At 44.4% G+C, this 17,845-nt stretch overlaps 1 protein-coding gene across 22 annotated transcripts in view; it reads left to right on the top strand.

Annotated features, from left to right (window-relative positions):
• Positions 1–17,379, top strand: part of DLGAP1 (DLG associated protein 1) — an 850,590-nt gene extending 833,211 nt beyond the window's left edge. For 17 of the 22 annotated variants that reach the window (XM_082418629.1, XM_082418618.1, XM_082418633.1 and 14 more), the window contains 3 exons: positions 7,147–7,238; positions 11,257–11,409; positions 14,163–17,379. In XM_082418629.1, coding sequence (XP_082274755.1) covers positions 7,147–7,238; positions 11,257–11,409; positions 14,163–14,372 — 455 coding nt within the window. In that variant the 3' untranslated portion in view covers positions 14,373–17,379. Of the gene's footprint in view, positions 1–7,146; positions 7,239–11,256; positions 11,761–14,162 lie in introns of those variants that run through there. The other 5 variants (XM_082418630.1, XM_082418623.1, XM_082418622.1 and 2 more) reach the window with 1 other exon arrangement.
• Positions 17,380–17,845: the final 466 nt, after the last annotated feature.

The following is a 17,845-nucleotide window of genomic DNA, read 5'->3' as shown; positions in this document are numbered from 1 at the left end:
CCTGAGAGGAATGTGGATGTGGGGAGACAAGAGGTGTCCAGCGGTTGCTCAGACGTGCTGCACGAAGGGTTGGTATACACCAGAGTTACAGATTTGAGCAAAATAAACCTATTTTACAGAATAGTTGAACCCAGGAGCATGGATGGGATCACTCGAGGGGACTGAGGGAAGGGGGCTCAGGACTGAGTTTTGTGTTCAACATTCTCGAGGTGGAGGGAAGAAGAGGAAAACGAGGTCAGGGCCAGAGAGCACTGTGGACGCCCAGGGGGCTGAGATTCCTTTGTGCCAAACGCAGAGGTCCAGGAGGGGGCAGGGGAGGGGAGAGCCAGACCGCAGGGAGGGGGGACCACTGGGAGCTGAGGATGTAGAGAGAGCAAAGGAGTCCGCCCTTTGGAGAATCCAGCGTTTAAGGGAATGTATTGGTAAGCTCCGGCTGCCGTAACAAAGTACCACCCGTGGCCTCAGCAACAGAAATTTCTTTTCTCGCAGCTTTGTAGGCTAGAAGGCTGAGCTCAAGGTGCCCGTTTGTCCCTAGGCCTCTCCCCTTGGCTTGGTCTTCCCTCTGTGTGTATCTACGTCCTGATCCCATCGTCTTATAAGGACACCAGTTATGTTGGCTGAGGACTCACCCTGATGACCTCGCTTTAACTTAATTACCGATGTAAAGGCCCTGGTCCAAATGCAGTCACGGTCGGAGGTCCTGGAGCTCAGGACTTCAACAGATGAATCTGGGAGGACACGATTCAGCCCATAACAGGGGAGAAGAGGAATTTTATTTTAGTTAGAGGGGATCACGAGATGGGGGAGGATTTTCCCCTTAGAATGGGAGAGACTTGAGAATGCTGGCAGCCCTCTCAAGTAAGGCTGCAGAGAAGGGCAGAGGTGGCAGAGAGGGAGTAGGTTCTCCGAGCAGCCAGGAGGGAGGCGGGCCAAGGACACAGGTAGATGGGAAGGGTGGGCATAGAGAGCTGTTTAGGACGGGGGCAGTTATCGGTCGCGGGCTGATTCCGTTAGGAAGCAATGGCAGTAACTCCAGGCACCTGATGTCTCTGATGCCGGCCACGTCACTGCTCGCCCATCACTCGTTAGAGCTTTAGGGAACTGTGTAGGGGGCAAGTGTCAGGAGAGGGCAGAACACTGAGAGTGTTCATGCCTGAGCCCCCTGTTTACTTCATCTCATAGGAGGCAAAGCTATGGTTGAAGATGAGGTAGCAGGGGTCTAGTTGTGAGTGAATGAGAGTCAGAAAAGGAGGGTCAGGGAGGGAGGTGACCAAGACCATCTTGAAGGACTAATGAAAGGCTGCAAGAGATGGGCTGAGTTTGGAGCCCATGGGTTTGAATGGCTCTAAACCACATGGCAAAACACAGCTCACAGAGCATCGGGTGGGCCCAGCGCCCTGCAGGCCAGATGTGTCTGGCCTACTCTGAACCTGAAGATGGACCTTGTTTTGCTGGAGCATCTGTGGCTCCCGGGGAGGGTCTGACTCTTGATTTTGCAGCGAGTCTGTTTTCTGCACAGGCTCCGGCAGGATGGTCTAGGCGTCCAGCCTTGGTTAAGGTCCTGTCTTCTCCGTGTGTCTCTGTCATCCAGCAGCCAGTTGGCCACTGTTCTAGCTCTGTTAGGTGGGGAGCTATGCCAGACTCTACAGATAGGCACGAAAATCTGGGGCCCTGAAGAATTGTTGTGGATTCCTTATGCACACAGACCAAAGGCATGATTCACCCACGCACTGACGCTTGTCTAAGTCTGCCTGCATGAAAGCCACCAAAAAAAGAGGACATTCAGTCAGCTCACACTGTTGGGGAGAGACGACGGAGCGTGAAGATTAGCAGGAGAAATAATTCCCTGTTTGGGATCATGTCACCTTTTAGTTTCCCAGGTGAATGACCAAGAGCTAAAGAATATCGATAGGATATAGGAGTTACAATTCCTGCTACATCCTTACAATTTTCATATACGATTTCATTAAATAATCAGCAATCCTATGAAGATAGTATTATGATCGCTTGACAGACAAAGAAAACAGAGTCTGAGAGTACAATAAATTCTCCCAAGATCCGCAGCTGATAAGTGGTATTTCTGACTCCAGTGCCTAGTCTCTTCCTTGTATGTTACACAGAGAGGAGGTTAGGAAAGGAAGCAGACCAGGTGAATTAGGTGTAGGCGGCAGGGCCTGGGACGTGTTCCATCCAGCCTGCCCACTGTAGAAGCTTCACCACTGGTGGGACAGCCAGACGGACTCCTTTGTATTGATAGGTAGTGTCCAGGTTGAAGATATAAAAAAATATGTCTGTTCTGCTCTGTCTCGGAGGCCTAACATGCTGATGGTGGAGCCGGCATAGTCTGTAAGAAATGGAAGCAGTCAAAGCAACCAGTGCTTCTGGCTTGTCAGCTCTAGAGGCCTAACCCTTCCTGGAACATTCAATGCGTATGTTAGTTATGCTTAAGGATATTTTTTTCAAACAAAGGGTCGCACATATTTATTCCTGAACCAAACTACTCATGCAGAAACAAAGACAAAAAATCATTTTCCCAATAGAACACCTCCAACTGTCTAGATAGTGGGGATGTTTTCAGCTTGACATGGTAAGATGCTGGTGACTTTGATACAGTATAAATATGTGCGTCATCTCCCATGCGGGTCCTCGTAGACCCAGCTCAGTCTCATCCAGTGTCTCCGATTGGAGCTGGACCAGATTTTATTATGTTTTTATCCAAATCCACTGGGGAAGGGGATGATTCTGCTTTTGTTTCATGGCCAGGAATCCCTTGATCCTGAAAGTCTTGTGACAAACACATTCAACCACACAGATCGTGATGGCAGAGATAGGGAGCTAGGCCTATGGATATACAATAAGGGTTTGTTTTTTTTTTTTTTTTTAATTAATTAATTTATTTATTTATTTTTGGCTGTGTTGGGTCTTCGTTTCTGTGCGAGGGCTTTCTCTAGTTGTGGCAAGCGGGGGCCACTCTTCATCGCGGTGCGCGGGCCTCTCACTATCGCGGCCTCTCGTTGCGGAGGACGGGCTCCAGACGCGCAGGCTCAGTAGTTGTGGCTCACGGGCCTAGCTGCTCCGCGGCATGTGGGATCTTCCCAGCCCAGGGCTCGAACCCGTGTCCCCTGCATTGGCAGGCAGATTCTCAACCACTGCGCCACCAGGGAAGCCCCCAATAAGGGTTTTTTTTTTAAACTCTAATTCCACCTACTTGTGGGTTGTTGTTGTTTTTTTTTTTTTTATGTTTGTGTTGGGTCTTCATTTCTGTGCAAGGGCTTTCTCCAGTTGTGGCAAGTGGGGGCCACTCTTCATTGCGGTGCGCGGGCCTCTCACTATCGCGGCCTCTCTTGTTGCGGAGCACAGGCTCCAGACACGCAGGCTCAGTAGTTGTGGCTCACGGGCCTAGTTGCTCCGCAGCATGTGGGATCTTCCCAGACCAGGGCTCGAACCCGTGTCCCCTGCATTGGCAGGCAGATTCTCAACCACTGCACCACCAGGGAAGCCCCTCTAGATGTCTGGGTTTTTGATTGAATGTAGCGAGGAAATTTTAAATCGTAGTTTTCATAAAAGACTATTTTGTCTTTCTCTGCTTCTCATTACGATGCATAGTCTTTCAAAGAAAAACCAAAACTTGAACCTTACACCCGCCATCTCTTTCAAGTGATCCCTGGTTCCTGCATTCTTTTCATGACTGAGATTTCTTTGTGCGACAATCATTTTCGGTAGACGTGCTTTGCCCTCCTGCCCTGATGTAGGACAGGGATCAGACTTGCCGAACTTCTGCAAATTCCCCCACTGACTGGTTACAGCTGCCCCCCTTCTCTCCACTGGCCGTGGCTAGAAAGTGTGGATAAAGGAAAGAAATCACCCTCAGAGGCCTTCAGTTGAGTAGATTCAGAACCAGTTCTCAGTAAGTGTTGAGGGAAAAGGGCACAGCTGGACCAGGGCCCCAGGGAAGGCACTTCATACTTTGAGCCCAGCTTTTCTCAACTAAAATGATGACATTGGCCCTGCCCCACGGGGTCTTGTGAGGATCACATTAGATGTGCGTGTGAAAGTGCTTTGAGGGGTCTGGGCAAGATGGCGGAAGAGTAAGACGCGGAGATCACCTTCCTTCCCACAGATACATTACAAATACATCTACACGTGGAACTGCTCCTACAGAACACCCACTGAATGCTGGCAGAAGACATCAGACCTCCCAAAAGGCAAGAAACTCCCCACGTACTTGGGTAGGGCAAAAGAAAGTGCTTTGAAATACAAGGTAATAGTAATATAAATAGGCAGGTTTTTGCAAAAACCAAACAGTGATGGCCTTTCCGATCTTCCTGGCTTTGTGTGGTGAACTAACCCAGGCCTGTCCTCTCTGCTATGATCCCCCAGAGCCACCCATTCATCGTGGGATGAGAGGTCTCTAGGCTTATAAGTGGGGGAGTTAATAAAGAGATGCCCACTTCTTACATAGAAGGAATTCAGTTCAACAGCGTTTTGGGTTGTTGTTCTGTAGTCCCACTGGGGGATAGACTAACACAGGAGCTGGGAGGAAAGGAAAGGGAGAAAGGAACCTAAAAAATTCACCATCAGGGTTCTTTTAGGCATGCAGGGAAACCAGGCTTCCCTACATGCAAAGAGCGGCAAAGCAAGACAAGGCCTATTCTGTGATTACATGTGATACAAATAGATGGAATAAATCATGGTTAAATGGCATGCCTGGGGTGATACAGCAGAGATTATTATTCTGGAAGAGGCAGGGAATGGGCCCTAAGGGAAATGGATGGTAAAAACTATTAACTACATTTGGATGGAACAATCTGGAAAGACTGTGTGGACCAGAGTGTGAGAAAAAAGCAACTAAAGGAAACCCCAGAGGCACATCTACCTCCTGGATGGACAGAGCCTTAAACTGCCCATTCTAGGCCGTGGGGTCTCAGCTGTGCTAGAGGGGTCACCCCAATCTAACACTCTCCTTTGCTCTCAAGAAGGCCCTTAGCTGTCACCTTTCTAGGACCAAAGGAGACACCTTCATAAACTCAGGGGTGGGACTGGGATGTTGGTTGTCTGGTCTAGTGGTTTCCTTTAGGGAGGGAGGCAAGGGGGACAGAAGTAGAGAACAAATACTTTATCCATAGGCCTTCCTTTCACTGGAGAGGGAGAGAGGGGAAAAAAAGAAAGAAGAAGAAGCTCAGAAGCAAATTTGAAATAAATTAACATTCAATCCTTTGAGGGAGAGCACATCCATGGATGTTTGCTCTCTTGCCCTTTTTGTACTTTCATGTATTTTAACTTTTTTCCAAAATAAAAAACAGTGACATTTTCAAATGATGAGTACTATAACAGTTTTTGGGTTTTTTTTTTCTCTTCTCTTCTGGGCAGAGCAAGTGTGGGGCCCACAGTCGCACACCCACAGAGGAAGTGTGGAGTCCTGGTCCTCAATAATAAACATTTATTGAGCACTTGCTGTATAATCAGATCCAGTCCTAAGCAATTCACACACATTGCCGCTTTTAACCTTCACAACAACCCTGCCAGTAAGTAGGTACCCTTAGCCCCATTTTACATATAAGAAAACAAAGATTCGGTGACTTGTCCAGGGCAGTGGCTAGGAAGTGTTCCAGCAAGGATCCTTGGCCAGTCAGGGCCAGTACTCTTAACTTATGTGGTGCCCCGTGCTGTCTTTTCTGCTTTGGGGTGTTGAGAAAAGGAGGGAGACCTCACACAAGTGATTGATCTGTTAAAGAGGAAAAGGTAATCATCCCCACAGATTTTACAAGCAGATTGAAAAAAAGTCAACTCCTAGGCCCGAAAAATTGCTGCCTGGTGGCTCTCAAGGGGGACCCCCGCTATCCCTGGGGAGGTAATCTCTGCACTTCAGCTCTGGTGTGACTGGTGACTTCTATAGTTCAGAGATGCCCTGGTCACATGTGCGGGAAGGCTGAAATATTTGGGTAGTGCCCAGGGCGTGGGCAGCCGAAATCACTATCCAGCCTGGCAGCCTTCAACAGAGGAGCAGATGACTACAAACCCCAAAATGAAGTTGCTTTTCGTTGTCTTCTCAGTCTTTGTGGGGAATGAGGTCAGGAAAGGGAGATCTAATTCCACTCCGAGTCAAAGGCTCGGTAAATTCAGAACAAAATTACAGCAGCAAAAACACTGCTTCAGTCCCATAAAATCTCTCCCTGTGAAGATCTCCAAGCGGGCAAGCCCCCCTCGGAGGCTCCCCCGCTCTGGCTTTCTCTGTGGGCGCCGTCTCCCCTTCCTTCCTGCCCGGCGCCCAGTGCCGGGTGGCCGGGCTCCAGCCGCGCAGCTGCCGGGACCCCACCGGCGTAGGGAGCGCCTCTGGGATAACGCGGAGCTCGGGATGCCCGAGATGCTGGGGCCGAGGCTCCTTTCTGCTCAGCTCGCCCGTCCGCTGAAAGGTTCTCCCCTTCGACTGCACCGGAGGCAAGAAGTAGCTTGCAACGGGGAGGACTTTCAGCACAGTGCACAGGGAATTAAACCTCTATGAACAATAACGTTGGTCCGTGGAGTGGAAAAGCAGGGGCGGTGCTGGCGTCCCCTAGGCAACGGGCTGACAATGTTCACTCCTTAGACAATCTTGCAACTGGCCATGGCTCTTTCCTGACAGTACCAGTGGCTGAACTCCGGAAAAATAATGAAGGCTATGGATGGGATATGGTGAGTGCCACGAGATTCCCCGCTCCAAGTTAGGGCTGCTTTTCTTGTGTTTGGACTCGGATTAGAAAAACAAGCTAGCAGACCATGACTGTTGACACAAATAAATCCATAACTGTACTGGTAAACACTTGAAATTCATCCTTGCAGTAAAAGGAAAAAAAAAAAAAAAAAGCAGAACTATTTGCCTCCTTTCCTGGTAACATCCAGGGCTGTGATGGAAAACTCCGTTATTCCTAAGAAAGATGCATGATGAGCATGTGGTTTTCTCCAGGTTGGTTTTCTGCTTTAACCCAGGACCGTCTGTTCCACGGACCGCAGAGCAACGGCCACGACCGGGCTGTGTGCGTGTGCGCGCGTGCGGTGTGCTTATCGTTTTCCCTAATTACTACAGCATAACTTCCTCTTTGCTTTACCAGACTAAGTCTCAGCAATGAGACATCACGTGTAAACTTCTTGTCTGTTTGCTTTTTTCAGTTCTAGGGAAAATCCGAACCGCAGTTGGCAGTGCCCAACTTCTTATGGCCCAGAAATTCTACCAGTTCAGAGAACTGTGTGAAGAAAACCTGGTAGGTACCCTTACCCATCACTACCATTTTCCCTGCTAGTACCACGAGAAGAACCTGTTGTCAAGACCGGTCCAACTAAAGTAGAACCGAGTCAGAGCCCATCGGACTCTCTTACCTGGAATAGAGAGTTTTCTGATGAATCATATATTTCCTGCTTTTCTTAAAATTAAAAATATTTATGTTTTACTTAAGTAATCTTTGAAGAAAGAATCCAATCAGGTTAAAACTCCATTCCCCCTCCCCTTTTTTTTTCGGTAACTGAAGACTTTCCATTTTCCTGGCCTTCTGATTTCATTATTCTTACCAAACTATGGAGCAGACTGATATGTAAAAAATAATATTACAGCAAAAAAATCATTTTTGATAATGAGTTTCTTTCTGAAATAGCCATCAGGGCCTATTTTCTTATCAGAGTTCTCTGTTTTAATTCAAGAATCAGAAGTGGAAGCTGTCATAAAGTATAGATTTGATCTCCCTGAGACCAATGAATCATTCATCCTTCTTGGACATACAGAAACAAAATAAACCAGAATAAAGAGACAAAACCAATACTAGCATCAACATTTAAAAAAAATTACCAGCAAAATACAAGGGCAAGAGCTTCCTCACAGAATTTTTTTTTTTAATGCTACCATCTCTACAAGTGTCATTCCACAAAAATAGCTTTTATTGGTCAATTAATGATCAAGTTGGATCTAAATAAAGAAAATGAAAGGCAACTCGTTTATCCCCTGGAAGGTTAAAAACACGAATCATTTGCAATCTGATTGACCCAAACTATGATTTTAGAGTTCTAACCACATCTTGTTAACAAGGACAAATACAGACTGAATGGAATTTATCTAGACAGGGCTCAACCAAGAGCAGATCTAAAGCCTGCAAAAGTTGGTGCTCTCCGTCCCTCTTTACCAGGCTTTTCTTTTTGAACCCTCCCCTTGGGGCTATCCTTTCCTTCCTCCTCACCCCCACCCCTGACATCTATAGTTTGTTTTCTCCTCCCTCAGCAAAAATTACCTGACCCTTCTTTCACCTTCTCAGAAATTCTATTCTGAATTATGAGCTAATATATATTAGTAGATGTATTGATAAGTGATTCAGCCAATATCTTATTGAGCTTCACTACATGCAAGGTACAGAATTCCTGCTAATCTGTAAACTTGCAGATGTGTCACAGATCTTAATTAATATGATTCTTTGCTCTTTAAATGTAAAAAAGTTCATATGAAGCCATATTTCTCAAACTGGCCAAAAGACACAGGTGGAGACCAATAAGTACACACTACAGGGCAAACACAGCACACCTTTGAAAAGAATTATAGAAGGAGGAGGAGAAGCGCACCGTGTCCTCAGAGCTTTTAAGTTTATGATCTGGTTAAATCCTCAAAGCAACGGTCTGGAGTATATGGTGACATTATTTTTATGACGGTTTTACAGTTGAGGAAAACGGGCCTGGAAGAGCTCAGTGACTTGCTAGGGCTGCATGGTAAGAGGCAGAGCCAAGGTTCAAATCCCAGTGTGTTCGACTTCAATTCCTGTAAATCCCCCCCAGGATTTGAGTCCCCTCCTCACCCTGATCGCTCAGCTCCATCTCCTCTGCAGCAGGAAGCACGGTGGCCTGGTGATGGCACCACTTAGGTCTACAAAGCTGCATAAAAGCAGCACGGAGATTGCTCACAACCAGGCCCAGCTCTCCTTGCCTGAGCTCTTAGTCTGAGGAGGACACCTGAAAACGCTTGCACCTTGTCTCCGACTTGACTCTCAGGCACAGAATAAATGGATTGCAACGAAAGTCAACCCAGGGACCTGGCCCTCCTTATCCTTCTCAACCTCTACCACCTCTGACCTCCAAGTGGCCTGGTTCAGACTGAAGCGCGTTGTGCATCTCCTTCTGTGCTGGGGTGTCCCAGGAGCCTCTGATTCGGAGACTGGCTGAGCGCCCAGGCTCTTTCTCTCTGCTTCCCCATCCATCCCCTGGATGATGTGGCAGCAAAGAGAGTCTTGGTGGGAAAGGAACAAATTGCCCGTGTTACAGAGTTAAACGACCTCTATCATTTCATCTACTGATGCGCTAAAACAGTTTAACCAACAGGGCTTGTGACCTAAAAGACTTTGGTGGACTTCAAAGTATGAGCAATTTAGCTTTTAGTTACCAATAAGATAAGGAAATATACTGCGAGATCATAAAACTCCATTTGACAAGTTCTTTGTCAAAGCTATTATCTGTCTATTCTGAACCTAGATATTAAGAAACCTTCTTTTTAGTTTACTAAATCAAAGTACTACAGAGAAACCCTCTTGTTAATTCAGATGTCATTAGAGTTTAACACTGACCCAAATACTTGCAAATTTTAGAACTTACTTATTCCAATGATCTATGGGTAGTTTTTAAAGTGTAAGTTTATAAATATATTCTTTACTTGTATTTATTTTGAAGCCAGACCAATAATGCTAGTCCATGAAAGGGCTAAAACGTTCTTTCCAACTTATTAACTTTGATGGTCACCAACCTTGCGCTTCCTGAAATTCTGATGATATTCTCATAGGGTTGGTTTTAAAAGTACGAACTGGCCTCCAGTTATTATAGGGCATGAGACTTCACAGTCTTTCCAATTGCCCAGATTCCCAGAGGTAACCAAAACGGACCCCTGCTAGAAACTTTTGGCAAATGGGAGTCCCACCCATCTGCCCATGAATGCCTTTAGCTACTGTTGCAGGTAGTAACCAACGATGAACACAACACCTTCAGTCTTTAGTTGTGTTTTTCCTGTCTCAGACCATATAAATGAGTGGTTCGTACTTTCTAGTACTTGTCAGGGATATGTGAATGAGGGCAAAGAAAGTCAATCCACAAACCAAAGGATGTTTAATATTATCTAGCAAATGGGTCACTACAGACATCTATGTGTATGTATAGACAAGTGTTCTCACATTTGCCGTGTTACGTTATGGTCAATTTAAAACTAATTCGTTTCCAAATGATTTTGTCCAAGTACTTATATGATAAAATGACTTCCTACATTAGAGATATCTTAATTGTTAAACACGCAGTACTTTGAAAATCCAGTTCTTTTATTACTTATCACTTGTTTGCCCTAGTATTTTCACTCAACATGAGTATTAAAATGAATCTTACTTTAGATTCCTTATATGTTCTCTGAGTATATTGGATGGCATGGAGTTGAATACTGACTCTAGTACCAATACACTGTTTTTTGTTTTTGTTTTTTTTTTTGCAATAAGGTATTTTCATTTAAATATAGCTTTAAATGCATCTTGTCATAGATCATACATTCTGGGATTTTTCAAATGTTTAGACTCCCTGCCATAGCGTACTGATGGATGTTATAGTAACAAAAGAAGAATTTTACTTTGACATTGAGAATCACTGACTCAAATGTGTATAAGATGAGTGTATAAACTTATCATTTGCAGTGGAATCTTTTTTTAAAAACCAAACTCATAGAAAGAGAGAGTATAAACGTGGTTGCCAGGGGCTTGGGTGTGGGGGAAATAGGGAGAGGTTGGTAACATGGTACAGATTTTCAGCTATAAAATGAATAAGGTCTGAAGATCTAATTAGAACATGGTGACTATAGTTGATAGCAGTGTATTATATAACTGGGCTTCGCCAAGAGAGTAGAACATAAATGTTCTCACACACACAAAAAGATAAATACATGTGGTGATGATGTGTTACTTAACTCAGTGGGGGAGTCCTTTCACAATGTGTGTATATATCAAATCATCACGTTGTACACTCTAAATATTTTGCAGTTTTATTTGTCAATTAGTCCTTAATAAAGGTGAATATGTATATAAGACATATATACATATAAAATATAAAATAAATAAATAAAAGCGCCATCTATAGCCTCACTTTTCTCTCCTATCTGAAAACCAAAAGGAACTCATCCTCCTTGGTGTTATTTGAAATATTTGAAAATGCCACCTTGGTCCTATGCTTGTAGCCCTAGATCATCACCTCTAAAGCGTGACTGTTTTTCTTTCTCTTGTACAGAATCCCAATGCTCATCCAAGGCCCACCTCCCAGGATTTGGCGGGGTTCTGGGACATGCTGCAGTTGTCCATAGAAAATATTAGTATGAAATTTGATGAACTTCATCAGTTAAAGGCCAATAATTGGAAACAGATGGATCCTCTTGACAAGAAGGTAGAACAATGTAGATTTTGTATGGTTCATTTAAAAACCTGCACAAACACTGGACAGTCTAAATAGGCTTCTGCTTTCAGTCTTGCTGTTTACAATGTGAAATGGAGCTGATATCATATTAATTTCATTGTAATGACAATGTTTACATAGTAATCATTTGGGATATTATCTGTAATATGTTTCAGGCATATTTTTAAAGAAAAACCTGTCTTTGTGAATTGGAAAATGGGAATGTGGCTTTTTTTTGTTAATTAAACTTTAAGTTAAACCATTTTAGTCACTGGAAGGAACTGCCTCCATTTTGCTTTTTAAACTAAAATAAATGACATCTTCAGTGCATGATTACATACAGCAAGAGTTCAACTTCCTTACACCCCTAGAATGTGTTTCCGAGAAAATAGGAAGCCCTGCAAACTAACCGACTTTGATAATCATTTCATAAATACAGTAATAAAGAAACCACTGTTGTTCAAGTCTAAAAATATACACACCGTAAAGTTTGACAGTTATCATAAATGTTGGGATTTTTTTAAGAGTTTTACTATTGGTTGATTTGCCTTGGGGAATATTGCTCACTGGGTTCCTCATGCAAGAGCTTAGAAATAAAGACTCAAATTCTTTTACTTGAATTAATAAATGGCAATTTTCACATTTGATTATGGCGGGTCCACCAGGCTTGCCCAGGTATCCAATGTCCACCTCCCTAGGCTGGCCAGGCATGCATGACTTTTTTAACCCTTTGCTTTCCTATGGCCTGAGGTCAGATGTCTCTGAGAGATTCAACTTCTAAATATTAGGCACAGCTATACTTGTGATGCCCTTTTCTGATCCCTTCACCTATCAGAGAGCGAGCAGCAGTCCAATCCATTCTGCTGCTGCCCATTATAATACCAGGGTTCTTGGAGTCCATGGGATCCCAGGAGAAATCCAGTGCCAACAGCCAGTGCATAATCAAAGGGGCCACCGCTCTCGTCACTGTCGCTCATCTCTAATTCTGTCACCATCCACCTGTGGGGTTTTGGTGCGAAGCATCAAAGTACCATTGATGTCTGTGTGGCCTCTCGCTGAGGGAGCCAAACATTTGCACTCAATCTAGTTTTCTTTAATCTGGGTTTAAAACTGTCTGCTAAATAAGCTTTTAAATTGGTCTGATTTTAAGAAAACACTACAGATGTACACACATACTGGTAACTGAGTTTCTAGAGCTGATCCATCTAATTTCTCACTCATGGATTTTTAAAAATTATAGTTAAAAAAATAAAATGTGCAAGGAAAGGAAAATACGACTAAAAAGTTTCCAACATTCATACTTGCAAAAATATCTACTGAGTCACCCAACAATGAAGATTTTAAACGTCCAAAAGGAGCGAAGCTAAGAATTGATATATGTAACCTAGTGACACAGTAAATCATTAGTTAACTTGATTTCTAAATCTTCATGCACGTTGTCTGTGATCAGAGCTTTGCATCACCCCATGAACTGGAAGGGGAACAATGAACAAGACAATCAGAGTTGGTGGAATATGGTTTGCACTCTGTGCTTCCCTTTTTTATCCACACAAGACTCCACCTTAAACAGCCGGCGGGCAACTCCAGTGCAATACGTTAACTAGGCGCTTCACCCAGGCAAGGAAGGAGGAACACAGAGAACACCATTTGGAGAATCATGGAATCCCTAATTTAAGATACTTTTCACATTTAGTTTGATGAGAATTTAGGGTATTTTATTAAAAAGTGAAATCACCAGATTCACGTGGACCTTTTTGCAGCCTGAAAACTCACCGTCTTTTTCCTAGAAATCCTTTGTGGTTTAGGTTCCCTTCTTTCCCACTGTACTTCTTTTTCCAGCCCAAGTGATGAACGGCTTTTGTTTTTGCAGCGGCATTTAAAAATAGCCACCAGTTTTCTAGTTTGCTGCTGCTAGGGGGATGAACTCTTTCAGTCTTGTGTTCAGTTTTCATGGCATAGTGTCTGTCCCTGTGATGGAATTGCCTTCTGGGCCGCCACAGTCGCCCCGAGGTCCCCAAGGCGTGACGGTCCAGCAGCATGTTTTAGGAGCTGACTGCACTACCCCCGTGGGTAAGGAACTGTCCAAGTCCTCCCTCCAGGGTGACCCTGCCCAGTACATTGCTGTGTGTTTGTGTGTGATGTGCAAACGCGTGTAACTCACTGTGGCATCAGCAAAGCTAAACGAACGCAGGCTTACAATCTTCTTCCTCGTTTGGTTGTTTAGGTTTGGGTGGGCCCGAGGAGAGGGCGGGGAGGCTTTTAAACTCTGAACCGAGCTCGCACCCGCCGCCTCCCTCCTTAGGGGGGATGCAGAGTTCTAAGACGCGCCCGCTGCCACCCTTTCCCATCTCTGGCACCCGGAACAGTCTGGAGCCTCCAGAGAAAAACCGCAGTAAATGTGCTGGGAGCCGCAGCCTTTCAGCAGGCGGGGGGGCATTTTAAATACCCACATCCTTCCCTTGGAGAGACCTAGTTCTGCCATCCAGCTTTACCCTTGGCCTTAAACTTACCGGTATATTTTTCCCCCTGCATCTTTTGAATACGCAAGCCAGAATAATGAAGAAAAAAATGTATACATATCTATACATGTAGATATATGTATATACAGTGTGCAGATCAGAACTAACCTAACCACCCTTAGGCTTTAAAAAAAAAAAAAGTGTGCTAACTACTGACCTATCCCAGTTTTTCCCAAGCTTGTCCTGAGAAGCTGTGTAATGTCCTGAACCTTCTGCTTTGATCAGGAGCGAAGGGCCCCTCCTCCAGTGCCCAAGAAGCCGGCGAAGGGCCCCGCGCCGCTGATCCGGGAGCGCTCGCTGGAGAGCTCGCAGCGCCAGGAGGCCCGCAAGCGCCTGATGGCCGCCAAGCGCGCCGCGTCCGTCCGCCAGAACTCGGCCACCGAGAGCGCCGAGAGCATCGAGATCTACATCCCCGAGGCGCAGACCCGGCTCTGAGGCCCCCGGCCGCCGCGCCCCCGCCCGCCTCCTCCCCGGCGCCCGCCCTTCGCCTTCTTGGCCCGCCCACCCGTGTAGACGCGGCCCCTCTAGGTCACCCGCCATCCTCCGTTCTCTCGAGCTTGTCTGTCCCTAGATTCCAGCAATATCGAACCATAGGGTATCTCAGAAATCCAGGATCCCGGGGCGGGGGAGGGGTGTCCCCGGGGGGGGGGGTCCCCTCGGGACCTCGCGGACTTCCACCCGAAAGAAACTAGGAAACTAGGGCTCCGATCCCCCTGATTTCCCCGACACGCTTCCTATTTGGGCAAGCAGATGGAACGCTTGATTTCCAACCTCAGAAATCACACACCCTGTCACCGGAGTCGGGAAGTGACACACCGAGAGGGGACGCAGAGGGGCTGGGGGGCGGGGGACCAGGATGCGGAGTGGGGGAAAGAGAAGCAAACCCTGCGGGTGCCGGGGGTACCTGCGTCGCTCACAGCTGCACAAACTGCCTCACTCTTGTGTCATCAGTCACTGCTTCAGATGTCTCAATCAGCAGAAGATTGTCAATCCGATCTTTCAGGGATATCCATCTATTCTGAAAGGCAATAAAATGAAGACAGGCAAGGCAAGGCAAAGGAAGCACTGCTAGTTTAAAAGACTACATAAGGGATTTTTTCTTTTGTCCTATTCTTAAGAAGTTAGACCTGAAGTGTTTTATCAGCTTTTCTCGTACTATGTATATTATATTGTTGTGATGGTGGTGGTGGGGTCTTTAGGGGAAAGTGTTGGTTCTATTAATTTGTTAGTGTCCATCCTGGGGGCCTACCTAATTACACAGAGCTAAGTACATCTCTGCTTACGGAGTGCTGTACATGGCAGCCGGGCTGCTTTCTGCGAAAAGTTGGGATTTTCCTAGCATCCCCTTGGAATGCTACACATCCGTCTCTTTTAACCCAGTAGTTCATACGGCAGACGTCTGTCTCCATCAGTCTTTTCTCACTGCTCCAGAGAGTCCTAACACACCCCCGAATAAGGATTTTGTCCCGTGTCAAACCGGTAAAATAAGCTTTCTGTCCCAGTAGACATGCTGCCTCGTTCCAAAGAGCGGCCACTTGTCTTGAGGTCCCAGGTAGAGAGAGAAGAAATTTGACCTGCGAGGTTCAGCAGCCACATAGAGGGGGACAGTGTCATGATTCCTAAACACTGAAAGAAACCCAGGCTTTTGGCAGAGAATGTTGATTTCCGTTTTTAGTCCTGATGGATGGCCAGTATGACCTTTGCATCCAGCTCAAGTTACCTTTAAATGCCCTTACTCGTAGCAGTTTAAGCACTTAGAATGAGGTGATCTTAAATGATCACTGGCGTTTTATCCAGCTCCCTAAAGCGTTAGAAATTACCATTGAAAAATGAAAGACTTTTAAAAACATACATCAAATACTCTTGCACCAGAGACGCTTTTTAAAAAAAAAAAAAAATACACTCTCATAGCCAGGTGCTAATTTAATTTTATTTAAGAAATTAAGAGAGGTGATGGGTTCTGGCAACAACTATTTTCATGGACATATTCTAAAACCACTAGAGAATTCGCTACCTCTCAGAGCCATTGATGCTTTGAGCTATCTTTATAAACAGGGCACAAATGTTTACTGCTGTGGTTTACAAGACAAGGGCTACTAACATTTAAAAACCAACCAACCAACTTTTAACTAGGGTGAACAGAGCACCTTTGAATGCTTTATAAAATTGGAGCAGACAGAGAATTTGAGCTTCAAGTTTTGCTGGTTTTAAAAAGAATACACCTTTTCTTTACTCTGTAGCAGCCAAGGAAGGTCACACAAAGTTTGCATCAAGTAAGGCCAACTGCCACCTTGGGTAGCCTATGGTCTCATTCAATCCTGACGGTGACTCGGAACTCACAGATTAACGTGAAGGAAGCCACATCCATTTGAAGACCAGGTGTCCCCATCCACAGCTCTGTGCCCTGAGGTAGAGATAAGATTTGGATTAAGAAATAGATTTCTAATACGATTCAAGATCATCCTACAATATTTTCTTTGGAAACTGGTTTAGCCCAGGATATTTTAAAGAGAGACAAGAGATGGCCTATTTATCTTGTCTATGTGAATGGTATTTGTATATTCATAAGCTATTTTTGGTAAGAATTTTAAATCTTTTAGCCGAAGGCCTCCAGGCACCATGACCTTTGCCTTCCTTGAAAACACCAATTGTACAAACACTTTATAAAAGGCTAATTATTGATGTTAAGACATGATCCCACATAAAGCTGCCTGTTAATCACTTGCCCCCTTAAGCTGACATCCATGACCATAACCTTTGTTACATTGTTCTTCTGATGTAATTTGTAGAAATGTTTTTTAGTTCATATTGGAAAATGTATGTACCCTGAAAAATTACTTATTTTGTTTAACTTTGGTATAAAGGTGTTTGGGCATTTTCTCGGGGAGGGGGGGATTACAAAAGAAGTTTGTCTCCCACATCAAAAAACGTTAAAAGAAATTAAGTATTTATTATATTTTTTGCAGATGTTTCCATACAACTCACATAACCTTTTTGTAAAGAGAGATGAAGAAATGGATTAAAGATTTTTAATATTTGAAATGGTAAATAGAACTAATTTATTTGTACTATATTTCTGTTATTTATAGATGTTTCCTTAATGTTTTACTGTGCATTACCACTTTAATTTAAGCCTTATCCTTGTGAATTTACCATTTCTTTTTTAAAACATGTCTAGATGCATATTTTAAATAACTGGAATGTAAATCACTAGCATATCTGAATTCCCAAATGTAATTTTTAAAAATTATTTTGGTTTGGAAAAAAAAAAGATTCATTTGAAAGCCTTCAGATGGAGGGGTGGGGAACATTTTTATGGCTTTATGAATTGGAATTTCATAGGCTTATCTACCTAGATTGCGTGTGGACAAAAAAAAATTGTAAATAGATGAATGTTTCCCATAATGTAAAAAGAAATTAATAAAATACTCAATGCACTGCTTTCAGGTCTGTGTGTTTTCACTATAGAGTCCTACTTCTTCTAAAATATAAGTAATTGTCTTTGGGGGGGGTGAATAATTAAGCAGTTAAGAAGCATATCATTGTGACTTTCATTGTAACAACACATGTACTAGTCCCTGTGAGCTGGTGGGTAGGCCTTGCACCCTATGGCAGGGCTTTAAGTACCAAGAACTAAAAGTCCTTTTATTGTGATGATTACACGCATCTGAAAGTTTCAGGTCAGGAGCTGTATGTTTTATGAAAGATGTTATTAGCTTCTCAAACATGTTCAAATCTGTATAGATTTTTTACCCACGTGGATCTCTTTGAAAACATTTCATCAGTTTTGTTTCCTACACGGTTCTCTGGGGTAGGGAAAATCAGAATGATGCACTGTGGTTTTCATTTCATCCTCACAGGACTGAAAAACTTCTCCCTGAGGTTCGGTCACTCGCCCAGTGTGACAC

This window comes from Balaenoptera physalus (genome assembly GCF_965194825.1).
Source record: "Balaenoptera physalus genome assembly, chromosome: 12".
Taxonomy (NCBI): domain Eukaryota; kingdom Metazoa; phylum Chordata; class Mammalia; order Artiodactyla; family Balaenopteridae; genus Balaenoptera; species Balaenoptera physalus.
This window is presented reverse-complemented; position numbering and strand designations above follow the sequence as displayed.